Here is a 13,387-nt window from a genome sequence, read left to right on the forward strand (position 1 = left end):
TGAGTTTCCCATACCGTAATCTCCCGTGGGATGCGAGTGCTATGTCTTCAGAGAAGAGGCTCCCTTGAGTCACCTACGTCTGGTCGACGCCACCCGCAGGCCACAGGCACGGCCACAGGCACCAGTATTTGGGCCCCCATTCGTGTGATGATGGGGTAGATATGCTGGGACCTGCCTCAAGTGCCCAAGACCCTTCCTCTCTCTCCAGCGATGGGCAAGGAGAGGGCGTCAGGTTGTGCCAGAGGGAGCTCTGCCCGGGGCGGGGGGGCACAGAAGCTCATGCATTTCATTATGAGGAACAGCCATTTAGATATTTCTTAACGTCCAAATCCTTCAGGAAAAAAAACTGTCGCGTTTTATCAGGAGCTGGATTTATTGTTCACCTGAACTGCAGGCGGGGCATTTCATAAGCTTGAGCACAGGTGCCTGGGGAGACAGTCCCAGGACCCATGAGGCAGCAAGAGTCGAGTGGGTGTGTGAATGGGGACCAGTAGGGAGGCCTCTCAGCCCTGCTCAGCAAGCCTGACTCTGGTGGTTGCAGGATGCAGTGGGGATGTCAGCACTTGTTTCCAAAGAAAGAACCCAGACAGAGTCACAGCTACTGATGGGGAAAGATGCTTGTCAGAAAAGGGACAAAACAGTGTGCACACATAATAATCCTGGTTTTTTTGTAATAAACATTTCTGTATAACTATATACTATATAAACTATGTAATATAAATATATATAGAGAGAGAGAGTACACCCATACACACACACACGTACTTCTGAAATGACACTCAAGAATTTCCTATTCTTGCTTTCCAGTGTTTCTACTGTGAACATATATTATTTGTAATACAGAAATAATAGTTTAACCTTTACCCTCAAAAGGAAAAAAGAAGCTTGTTATTTTGACTGAAATAACATCTGGTAAGTGAAACAAATCTGATGAAAAAAGAAAACCGAAAAAAAAAATTTTTTTTAATGTTTTTAAAAACTCTAAGCCTGTCTGCTTTAAATGGAAAGCATCTTGGAAACCCTAGCCTGAATTACTATCCGACTGATAGAGGTTCTTTTAGGTATCTCAGGAGATGGGGCTCATCTTGCAAAAACCCCAGAATACACAGCATCAGGAGGCAGTTTCAGAGGCTGTACAGGCCTCTAAGTGAGAGAAGAGGGGCACTTTGCTGTCTTTTCCAAAGATTGTTCCAGGCACCCTTCCTTACCTGTCTGCATCGAAGGAAGAGATCCAAGAGGCATAGTTGATATCGTAGGCCAGGACAGTGGTGTAGTGATTGAACCCAAAAAAGTCATAGGTGCCGTTGATCCTCCTCTTCTCACTCTCTGTGAACTCAGGGAGCCTGGACGGAAAGGGCCATTAAGGACGTGGGGTTTGGGAAGAGAATGTGCTGTGGGGTGTTGGTGGAGGGCTCTAAACTCAGGTACCTGGAGGTGACTATGGGCAGCTGGCCGGGAGCGAGGGGAGACCCTCCCAGCTGCTGCTGAAAGCACCTGAGCCTCCTTCTACCAGACCACAGACCCCGCCTCCCTCTGTCGTTGCAAGACCCTCTCTCTTCCTGTTGGAAGTTTTTACTGTGGTTTGTTTAGGCGTGCTACTTTTCTCCAACGTCTATCCTCATTAGTAGGGGAAATACTTTTACAAATTGATTGAACTTTTGAGATTTGGACTTTTCTGCTCACATGATTTCACTGCACTTTTTAAAAAATTATTAATTAGTTTATTTTTGACTGCGTTGGGTCTTCGTTAATGCAAGCGGGCTTTCTCTGGTTGCGGTCAGCGGGGGCTACTCTTTGTTGCGGTGCGTGGGCTTCTCATTGCAGTGGCTTCTCTTGTTGCGGAGCACGGGCTCTGGGCACGCGGGCTTCAGTAGTTGTGGTTCGCGGGCTCAGTAGTTGTGGCTCACGGGCTGTAGAGCGCGGGCTTCGGTAGTTGTGGCGCACGGGCTTAGTGCTCTGCGGCATGTGGGATCTTCCCGGACCAGGGCTCGAACTCGTGTACCCTGCATTGGCAGGTGGATTCTTAACAACTGCACCACCAGGGAAGCCTGCACTTTCTTTTTAAACATCTGGTGGAACATTTTCCTTGTATTCTTTTTTTTTTAATTGAAGTATAGTTGATGTACAGTGTAGTGCCAATTTCTGCCGTACAGCAAAGTGACTCAGTTATACACATGTAGACATTCTTTCCATGTATTCTTAGTGAGACTTTTCTATACAATTCGATCAACATGCACTTGTGTGCAACACTTAGAGGTTCGTCTCAGCCAAGTCCTGACTACATGCTGCAGGTTTAGGGTTGCCTAGAGAATGCCCTGCTTAGGTGCCTGACACCTCACCTTGACCTTTCTGCTACCATTAACCTGAGGAAGAACCTTCCCTCCCTGGGGTTTCTGAAATACTGGGTCAAAACTAAGCCCCCGCGCCCACGCTTTTACTTCCCCGCTCAGGAGCCAGCAGGGGTTCCTCAGGTCCCGTGGCATCAAGGCTGAGCCCCTGTGCTCGGCCTCCAGGCCCGCCACCATGTGGTCTCGGCCCTCCCACCGCTACTGGGCCAAGTCTCCCGAATTCCAGCTGCCGGTGTCCCACTCATTCCGACCTCTAGGCCGGTGCTCACAGCCCTCCTCATTGGATGGAAGGGCCTCTTCTCTCCCAAACCCTGTTCCTTGTCGAGACCCAGGCTCAGCTGATGTCCTGTCTTGTCCGTGAAGTCTCCTGGGTCTACCCAGCCTGCCCTGATCTCATCTGAGTTTTCCTTGCATGAAGAAATTGGGGAAAAGAATTCCTTGGATTGATCTTCCCAGCCAGTGTGTCAGCACTTGAGGAACCATATTTGGAACCCCCTCCCTCTTTGTGTGGAGCCTGCCGGGCCTGGCCCTGGCCTGGGTACACAGTAGGTGCTCAGCAAGGTTGTGTTAATGGACTGGAGCACTCACTTATTTGTTGGAGACCAGGGTTGACCGATCAGACCTTTTGGCTCGGCAGGACTTGCCCTAACCAGGCCAGCACAGGCGTGCACTGTAAGGGCCGGGATGGATTATTTCATCCTCACAGGTGGGCTGCATAAGACTCAAAGGCTGTGTTAGGAATGCCTGACTTTTGAATTCTTTTACCCTCCCCTCCCCTTCTTATGGTCACATGAGCTACCTTGGAGCTTGTGGGTGTGTTCCCAGAAGGCCAGGGCACTGCGTCCCCTTCCCCACACCACACCTCTAATCCCCAGCTGGACGACTCTTAAACCGAGCATGGGCCCTGCAGTCAGACAGCCTGCTTTCAAATCCCAGCTCCATCACTGAACAGCTGGGCGATCTTGCCATAATCTTTGTGCTTCAGCTTACTCATCTTTAAATAGGAGTGAAAGTGCCGACAGAAGATGGATACATGTTAGCTGTTGCTGATGTTGCTGTTACTTCCTTGACGGAAGTAGGACTGCCTCGGTGCAAAGCACTGCCACCCACTGGCCAAAGGACAAAGAGCACTTGGCTAAGAGTCACCCATTGCTACCCACATTCACTCCTAAGGTGATGAAATAGGATAGGATGAGCTGGGGAATTTGTCCTTGGAGTGAGGTGGTGGGTCGCTAAGAAGTAGGTGCCCTGGGGACGGATTTCCTGGCTATTCTGAAGAATAATAATAAGGGCAACTGCCTTTTGTCTCAACTGCCTGTCACAGCCATGTCAGGTCCTGGGCTAAGCGCTCCACCTAACACACTCGCATGTAATCTTCCCGGCAAGCAAGGAAGCGCAGACAGACACGCCTAAGACACGCCTCTCTGACCCTAAGACATGCCTCTCTGACCCCAACAGCCATGCTCTCATCCCTGTGCCGTCCCCCCGGGAGCCTCAGTTGGGCACCACAGAGCAGACTTCCTCCCAGCTCTCATGGCTGGGAGCGTGGCGCCAGGACCTACCGAGACTTGTTGAGGCCTGCCGCCAAGCTCCTGTCACGAACCCGTGTCTTCATCACCTCGGGGTAATCCCCATTCTTGAAAATCGGATGTGCGAACCAGCCTCCCATGAACTGTGGGTGGGGTTAGGGGGGGACAGTCAGTGTCGGCATTAGCAGGCGGGCCCACAGGAGACCGCAGCTCCCTGCTCGGGCGTCGCTGACCCCAGGGCCCTTTCTCCCCAACCCAGTCTGAAGCGTGCCTCTCTTCTGCGGCTGTTCCCATATTGCAGCTCAAATGCCCACAGGTCTTGTCACCCCACTGGGAGCTCACTGTGGGCACGGCGATGTTCTCACCCACTGTAGCTTGAGGGATGTGAACCGATTTGAGCATGGGCCCTGGACTTGACAGATGCGGCTGGCTGCCCTTAGGAGGGTCCTGCAGAAGAGGGGGAGAGACCCCAAGCCTCCAGGCCCTGATTCCCTCTCTCACCACAGAGCAGGTCCTTCCCCGACCTCATGCCTAAGGACCCACCAGAACCTTCTGGGAGGAACCAGGTGCAAGGCTGGTTGCCCAGGCTAAGGATGATTCTTCATGGGCTTTGGACTCGCAAAGTGAGGAACTTTTCAGTCTGTTTTCTTGAATGAGGTCCAGGCCATCCTTACCCTTAGGGGGGTGTACATGGCAACCAAGTGCTATGACGCTGTGGGTCCTGAGAGGCTTCTTCTGTCTTGACATGCTCCCCTCACCTGCTGGCTACTCCCTGAAATGGGGGGTGAGGACAGCCTTCCATTCCTGGTCAGAGATGAGGCTTGGAACACACTCGCTCTGGTAAAAGAAGCTTCAGTTCACTCTGAGGTGAGAAATTGTTTCCGTGGAAGCTGATTTTATAGGGGACGTGCGCATCATAGTCCTGAGCTGCAGGATCACGGTTCACGGGCGAGCTGTGATAATGAGACTACAGCCTGACATTTCCTGAGGTTTGTCTTGATTTCAGAAAACAAATTATTGCTCTAATTCACCAGTTCTGTGAGTCTGAATGAGGGAATGAGTTAATTTTGTTCCAAGGCTTTCCCCCAGCTGGCTAGCAAATGGGACATTAAGTTCTTGTTTGCACTTTTTAATTTGACCACCTTTGTTAAGTTTGTTTGTGAAGAATTTGGCAAACCAAGGCTGTTGGTGTCCTTTCAGAAATGCCACAGTCTGTGGACTCCTCCTCAGAGCCTTTAAAAGCGGGGAGCAATCTGGAGAGAGAGAGAAGCTTGCTTTTCTTTCCTGATGCTGAAACATGGGAGAGGGTGCCTTCAGACCTCTTCAGAGACAGTAGCAGGAGCCAGGGAAAAGCTATGGCATGAAGAGCACCATTCTTCTCTCTCTCTCTCGTCTTTCAGGGGCCCAGGCTGAAATAAGGGTGGGCCGTGTTGTTGGGACCTGCTTACCTGTGCCTCCACTTCCCAGGAGCAAAATTCCATGACCAAAAGATGCACGTCCTTATGTGAAGCTCATGGAAAATTAGGGGCGCTAATGAGTTTCACATAATCTAAAGCCCCCAGTTTAAGGTAATTCTTAGGCAGAGTAAGTAAAATCAGATGGTGACACCTAGAGGCGAAATGTGACATTGCAGCCCGGTTCTATTAGCTCCTATAGTCAAACCACAGATTGAAGAGGCAGAATTTCTTTGTTATTTAGCTTCAAGCCAGTGTTGCATCCAGTAAGAGCTATATGTATAAATGATTTTTTTAAGACTTGAAAGAAAACTCAACCCCAAAGAACTTTCATCACAGCAAACCTATGAGGTAGGTAGGTCACCTCCATTTCAAAGATGAGAAGACTACAGTACAAAAAATTTAGATGATTTTCCCAAGGGCACAAAATAAGGTAATAGCAACGCAGGGCCTAGATCCTAAATCTTTGTTTCGCAATCTAATTCTGTTTCCATTAGATCATGACAGAAGGGGAAAAGAGCAAGTGTAAGAACAATGCCCAGAGGAAGAACAGACCTGAACGTATCTCCTGGCGGCCTCCACCTCCTCCTGGTTGGAGGGGTCTCTAGGCTCAGCCCAGTCACTGCTGATGGTGATGGAAATCATGCCACCTTGACGGGCGCGGTACACATCGTTGTACAGATGCCAGGCCTCAGCGTGAGCCTTTATTAGGTTGTGGCCAGCAATGTAGGGACCAGTGCCAGGCCTGGAGGAGATTCCTGGAAATACACACATAGATGTCAGTGAAGAATAAATGTGGCCAAGAATACCACTTTCTGCCTATAGATGGCCTCTTCGTGTTTGGGAGAAAGGCTGAAGATTTTGGCTTGAGGAAGAATGGAATTCAAATCCTGGCTCCACTTCTTAAAGCTGGCCAGGTAACTTTGGGTGAGTAATTCAGTCTTTCAGTTCCTTCCTCTGCAAAATGAGCAATAGAGAGTTCTTAGGAGAAGGAAATGAAACAGTGTGTGTGCAGAGCACCCAGAAGTACTGTGTCTGGCAAAGAGAAGGCACTTGATAGGTGTTGGTTTCTGTACCCCTCGCCCAAAGAGTGGCTCATATGTCACAGGCAAAGTACCCAGAAGAGTGTGTGCCTCAGGAGGTGACATCCTGGCACTCTGTGGGGACCCACAGTGAAAGTAAGAGTTGGAGAGTATAGCTGATGGAAGCAGCTGACACAGAGATTCCTTGAAAGCAAATGTTATGAGAGAGGCTGCCTCATATGTTGAAGGAACGATGAACCAAAGCGTCAACCAAGGACCAATGGGAGATACATCTGGTAATGGGTCGAAGCAGATCTCCCCGTGGCTCTTTCCAGCTTTTACATGTAATCCCAAGGAATCACATAAATGAACACAAATTTACTCTCTAAGGCTCAGAACTCAAGAAAAGGAAAATTGGAGGGTTCTCAAGGGACAAGGACAGGTCCACAATTCCTTATTAAAAACTCTTAGGAACACAGCACTGTAAATCAACTATATACTTCAATTAAAAAAAAAACAAAAAACCCAGGGTTTGATGTATTTTGGAATTAAAAGGTTTCTGTGTCTTGGAAAAGTAATAAGCTGCATATAACATAGTTACATATGACCCCAGCAGGGCCCAGGACAGCTCTCCATGATTAAGGACATTAATACGTCTGCTGCTGAACTTTTCCAGTTTTAGTATATGTGCTGCCGAAACAAGCAGCTTGTGCAGAACTTTTGAATGTTCACTCTAAGTGGGATATCACCTCACATTGGTTCAAGTCAGGTTAAGCCCAGGTCAGCCAAATCATATATTGGAAACTTTTGCATTTTGGGAGTTGCAAAAAACACTGTGGATCTGTACAGTCTGATGTATTGTCCTTTCCTGTATCGATTAGTCCACACCCTTGATCTCAGGCAGCTTCCTATCTGAGGCAGATCAGACGTACAGAGAGAGCAATGAAGCCATTTGGAGGTATTGAGACGTGAAGTTCATGTTCAGCAAAAGTGGTGTCAGAAGGGGGAAGCTCTGCTGCCTGCCAGGCAGCCCTGAGCAGAAGGCGGGGATTCGTAGCCGCCTCCTCCAGGGCCACCTGGATTTCATGTCTTTGTGGTGCTGAGAATGCCACACTCCAAAGAGCTGACAAGGGGGGTCTGGGACCTTTACCTGGAGCTGCTGTCCCATAGCCATAGCCCAGGTTAGCAATGACATAGGGCTCGTTCAGTGTGATCCAAAACTTCACCTTGTCCCCCAGCCTCTGGAAGAGCACATCTGCATACTCCTTAAACCGCTGTACAACCGTCTCATTCTCCCAGCCTCCGACATCCTGGAGTGCCTGCGGCAAGTCCCAGTGGTAAATGGTCACCTGTGAAAAAGCAAGATCAGCATTTCCATCAACCTGCTTTTCATGGGAAGCCAGCGATGCTGTATGCACCAGCGTAAATGTCTACTGCTAAAGCTGAGGATGAATGATGAGACAAGCCTCAAAGGTTCTCTGGCAGGAAGGGTAGGACAGCAGTGTTGAAGCATGAGAAATTCATACATCTGGATCAGAGAAGCCTGGGTTTGAGTCTCAGCTCTGCCACCTACCAGCTACATGACCCCGGGCTCAGGCACTGAGACCTCCATGTCCTGGAATCATTGTGAGGCCTAAATCACATGGCAGAGGACATGAAAAGTGGCTGACATCCTGCCAGCTCTTCAGCAAATGTTAGCTATGGTTGTAGTCAAGGATCAGAAATGCTAGAGCTTCAGAACCTCTGGGATAGATTGCACTAAGAGTCTGAGGCTCTGAGGCATTTTGCTTGTAAAGGGGCATCCCCGTGGACATCTAATATGTCTGGAGGTTCTTTCTAAGGACCTGGGAACCCTTTGCTGGAGAGGGGCCCCTATGGCCATGTCCATGTGGTAGCCTTTCCTCTCTCCAGGTCTTCCCTTGATGCTCCTGACACACCCCGTCTTGGCCACGCCGGGGGTCTCCACTGTCCTTAGTCTCCACTGGGCTGCCAACCATCTTCAGCTCAGACCCAGTCTCTCCCTTTGCCTGAAATGCCCTTCCCCTGCCCACCCACCCACCCAGACTGTCCTCTTTCTTCAAGACCCACACCTCCTTGAAGCTTTTTCTGGCCACAGCACTTTTCTGCGGTGTCTCAATGCCCTTAAGAACTACAGGGAATTCCCTGGAGGTCCAGTGGTTAGGACTCCATGCTCTTGCTGCCAAGACGCTGGGTTCGATCCCTGGTCAGGAAACTAAGATCCTGCATGACAACGTGGCACGGCCAAAAATAAATAAATAAATAAATAAATTTAAATCTATTTAAAAAAATAAGAACTACAAAATCATTTAGCCCTGAGTTGTGTTCTTTCTGATGTTCTGAATTGTTATGTGTAATGGAGCTCGTTTCCCCCCAGATCTTGGGCTCGTGCAGGGCAGCCACTGGTCCTCCCCTCTCCATCACAGCTAGTGCTCACACGCACTGTAATAAACGCTGCATGGATGATTTGTTCCTGCAGTGTTAGCAGTGTGAGAAGTCCAGGTAGCACTTTTATTTGTAAAAATCTCTGCTTTGGGGGTGGGGAGTGGGGGGGGGTTTTGTGCGGAGAATATGCTCTGGCTGCAGTTCATAATCTCCAGTCAATACAGCAGAGGAAAAACACAGTATCATAGAACTAGTGCCCTCCAGCCCTTTATCGTAAATGGCCCAGGGGAAAAGGAGAAGTCTTCTTAGGCTCCCAAGTAAAATGTAAAAGACTTGGTGACAGCAAAGAAGCCCACAAGTGAGCTTCTGTATTATTATTCATAATAACTCATGGCTTAAAAACACGGGCACTTTTGCCTTAGCAGTTCTGCTCCTAGAACCATATCCTACAGATAAACTTCCACCCTAGTGTAATTATGTGTCTATGGTTACTCATTGTAGTGTTGGTTATAATGGCAAAAGAGGGGAAACATCACAGGGAAGAGTGTCCATTAATAGGGAAGTGATTAGAGAAGTAAGGTACAATTACCACATAACTAAAACAAAAAACAAAAAAACAACAAATGAGGAAACTATGTACGGATATGGAAATATCTGTATTGTAAGAACTATTGTTAAACAAAAGCAAGTACTGGGACTTCCCTGGTGGCGCAGCGGTTAAGACTTCGCGCTCCCAATGCAGGGGGCCAGGGTTCGATCCCTGGTCAGGGAACTAGATCCCACATGCACGCCACAACTAAGGAGCCCACCGGCCACAACTAAAGAGACTGTGAGCTGCAACTAAGAAGCCCACTGCCACAACTAAGGAGCCTGCCTGCCGCAACTAAGACCTGGCACAACCAAATAAATAAAATAAATAAAAAATTTTAAAAAAAGCAAGTACCAAACTGTATGTATCATACCATTAGGAAAAAAGAGGGGAAAAGGCATATACATACACATATACACATGCCTACTGGTCACATACACAAAAGGACATGAGAACCCAGCAAACTTGGTCACCTGTAAGGAGGGAAACAGATGGCTAGAGGTCAGGGGCAGAAGGAAAATCTTTACCGATCATTCAAAAATTAAATTTGAAAACAGCATTTTTTCACACAAGAAATGTGCTCTCCAGCCCAGCTGGCTCCCAGGGGACTTGGCCAAGGCCCAGTCAGGTCCCCATCTCACCTGGGGCTGGATGCTGGCAGCCTGCAGCGTGTCGATGAGCCGCATGTAGTAGTTCAGGCCTGCTTCATTGATGTATTTGGTAGTTCCGTCAGGGAGGATGCGAGTCCAAGAGATGGAAAAGCGATAGTGGGTCACACCCAGGTTCTGCAGGGCGACCACATCCTCGGCAATCTTGTGATAACTGTCACAGGCCACGTCTCCAGTGTCATCATTCCCAACCCTCAGTGGTGTGTGAGAAAACGTGTCCCAAATACTGAGCCCTTTGCCATCTGCTCTCCACGCACCTTCAATCTCAAGATGACAAGACATGGTCTAAGCAAGTCATGTAGTCAAGCCCTTCCCAGTCAGCGGGTGAGTCCTGAGTCAGGACATAAGTCAGCATCACCTTCTCTGCCACCCCCCGATTTCTGAACTCCTACAGCTTCCTGTACATACTTTCTGAACATCACGGCGCTGTCATGCTGCACTGCACAATTATGCGCTTGCTAACTGGCTTTCTTCCTACAAGACTGAGGTCTAGGCACTGCATCTTTCATCTTGGTGGCTCAGCAGTCAATGCAGCAGTGTCTGGAGTATGGTGGGTGCTCACTAAAAGTTTGAACGAACAATTCCACATGCCTCAACCCCAATCACAGCCAAACAAATCCCAATGATGCCAGATGTACAGGCAGAGTTTCTAATCAGGATGTGTGTCACTGTTTCTGTGCCTCCTTTTCCTCCTCCCACCTAACCTATAAACTGACCACAAGCCACTGGGCAAACACCTACCTATGGGCTTAGGTAGTCTGAAAGGTGTAATTTCTATAATTTACTTTAAAACACTTCAGCATATATAGTGTGATACTCTGTGATTGGCTGCAGCTAAGGTAGTGCTGGCATTCTCAGCAAGAATACATGTCCAGGCTTGGCCTGCACAGCCCCTCTGAGAGTGGCAGGCCCTAGGTCAGCGGGAATGCACCCCGTGTGGTCCATCTGGGTAGAGGAGATGGCTTGGTGGTTGGGAGACTAGTTAATGCAGGAGGACTAAGAAAATTAGTGACTATGTTGAAGATATTAGGAACTAGATGTCTCATCATTGGAGAAAAGAGATACAAATATGAAAAGTGGGAAGGCCAGCATTAACCCTGTAGAGTTGGATTGCAATTGGAGGTATCAGTGTTTTTTTTTAACATACATAAAGATTTTGGTGGATGTAGAACTAGATATATATGCACATGTATGTGTGTGTGTGTGTGTGTTTGTGTGTGTACACACACATGCATTTCCTAGCTCTGTCCACTGAGAGGGCCTAGAAGTAATGACACCCCAGTAGCAGTGAGCACACCTAGCACCCAGATCTTGGTTTCTAAATGCCCTTATCCCATAAAAGGAACCAGGGCTCATTAGAGAAATGGCTGATTACAGGGCTGGGGCAGAAAAGATACAAGATGAGCCTGGAACATCTTGCTGCACCAGAAAGAATTAAGAGAGTGCTCAAAGAGTGATGGGCCATGTCAAAAGGACACAGGATCCAGCTAAAGGACAATCCACCAGGCAAAAAGTGGACGATTTACGCATCTGCATACATAATAGCAGCAAAAGTATAACCCACTGGAAAAAAAATAGGACTTCACGAGGCCATACTGATGATATATATCAACATATATTTACATATAAGTAAAATGTAAATAAGTAGGAGAAAAGACAAAGCTTGACCTTTCTTTTGAATGCCACCTAATAAATATAAAGGCAATGATGAACTCAGAAAATCACCATTTGTCAACTATCATAGTAATAACTGATTCAGGCCTGCAACCTGTGCCCTAGAATAAGTCCCTAACCCTAGCCCTAGAATAAATAAGTCCAGCTATAAACCTGTGGGGCAGTGGTTCTCACCCAGGGACTATTTTGTCTCTGAGGAGACACTTAGCAATGTCTGGAGACATTTTTAGTTGTCACAGCTGGGGGAGGAGGCTACTGGCATCTAGTGGGTAAAGGCCAGGTTTGCTGCTAAACATCCTACATGTGCACAGGACAGGCCCACAACAAAGAACTATCCAGCCCCAAATGTCAATCAGACCCAGCTGGAGAAACCCTGCTACAGAAGATTCTGTCTCCCTGGAGCAACAGGATCCTGTCTCTGAAATCTTGGCATTTCCTCAAGTGAACCTTTCATGTACAGTGTTGACCAGAGCACCGAAGAGGACCAAGAGCTGAGGTTTTCTCCAGGCCATGGAATAGGATACATGAATAGTTTCTGTGTTTGTGTGCTTAGTTAACATATGTCTGGATATGGCAGAATTTGGTCTGAGACTTCATTATACCTTGCTAGTCTGGTAGTCTGGGGGTAGCTACCCTCACCTTCCTCAGAAACATTTTCAGCAGCTATGGTCACCTAGAAAAAATCCAAGGGCTGAGCAACCCAGAGTCAAGTCAGCTCAGACCACTGACCCCACCCAGGTTCCACACTGAGAATACAAACCCCTACTCCTGTATCAAAGAAAATAAATGGAGGCAGAGGATGTAAAGCAGGGTCACACCCCTAACTGCCCGGGCAAGTCACTCTTTGTTTTTTATCTTTCTTTTTTTTCTGAGGAAAAGTAAATCCTCATATTTTCTGTATTAGTGAGCTTCATTTAGCATGAATAAGGTAGAGGTATGATGTTATTAGGACATCAGAAAACGCCCAGGCCCATGTGATAGCCATTTTGATCCAACTGTCTGCTGGGAAGAAACTAGGTGAGAAATAAAGGCGTCCAGCTGAGAATCTTCATATTTGCATTTCTTGGCCTAAGTATTTCTTCCAGGCTCCACCTGCTCCATCTGGCCTGCTAACACCCATCTCAGCACAGCCCTTGTAACTGTGATGGCCCGCCTGAACTTGGGGATGTGAAGAAGCCAAGCTGTCTGGGAAAAGGGCCTCCCAGACTCCCCCGCAAGGTACCCGTACTTCCCTCCCACAGGTCTATAAAAATCCACTGCTCCCACCTGCCCTCTCCAGCCCTGACCCCAGAGCCTGGCACATAGTAGGTTTGCTGTAGATGGTGAATTGCCCTGAACTCCTCACCTGATATGAAGCGGTAGCCACACTCCAGCTGAAGCCCTTGGGAAACTGTCCATATAGAAACTCGTCTTCCTTGGGCAGTGGCATGCCGTTACTGATGATGACCTCCGTGTAGTACCTGGCAGAGGCTCTTGCTGTGCGAGGCCTGTTCACGTTATTGAAATTAACATGGTAGAGTCCGAACTTGACCGTGTAGCCATTTAGCCACTCAAAGCTGTCCATCAGGGACCATGCAGCATATCCTCGAAGGTCGACACCATCGAGCCTGTAAGCTGGGAACGTTCCACAGACAGCAGAGGAGAGCTTTACACCAGGAGGACTCCTCACTGCAGGCAGTCCTAAACCACCAACTTGTGCA

At 48.3% G+C, this 13,387-nt stretch overlaps 1 protein-coding gene across 1 annotated transcript in view; it reads right to left on the reverse strand.

The window, feature by feature from the left end:
* LCT (lactase) overlaps positions 1 to 13,387 on the reverse strand; it is a 50,011-nt gene that overhangs the window by 2,524 nt on the left and 34,100 nt on the right. Inside the window, exons 9-14 of the mRNA XM_061199497.1 lie at positions 13,033 to 13,301; positions 9,987 to 10,277; positions 7,504 to 7,702; positions 5,887 to 6,089; positions 3,911 to 4,020; positions 1,209 to 1,343 (exon numbers count right to left, since the gene is read on the reverse strand). Of these exons, the coding sequence (XP_061055480.1) occupies positions 1,209 to 1,343; positions 3,911 to 4,020; positions 5,887 to 6,089; positions 7,504 to 7,702; positions 9,987 to 10,277; positions 13,033 to 13,301 (1,207 nt within the window). The remainder of the gene's footprint in view (positions 1 to 1,208; positions 1,344 to 3,910; positions 4,021 to 5,886; positions 6,090 to 7,503; positions 7,703 to 9,986; positions 10,278 to 13,032; positions 13,302 to 13,387) is intronic.

This window comes from Eubalaena glacialis, chromosome 1 (genome assembly GCF_028564815.1).
Source record: "Eubalaena glacialis isolate mEubGla1 chromosome 1, mEubGla1.1.hap2.+ XY, whole genome shotgun sequence".
NCBI classification, from domain to species: Eukaryota; Metazoa; Chordata; class Mammalia; order Artiodactyla; family Balaenidae; genus Eubalaena; species Eubalaena glacialis.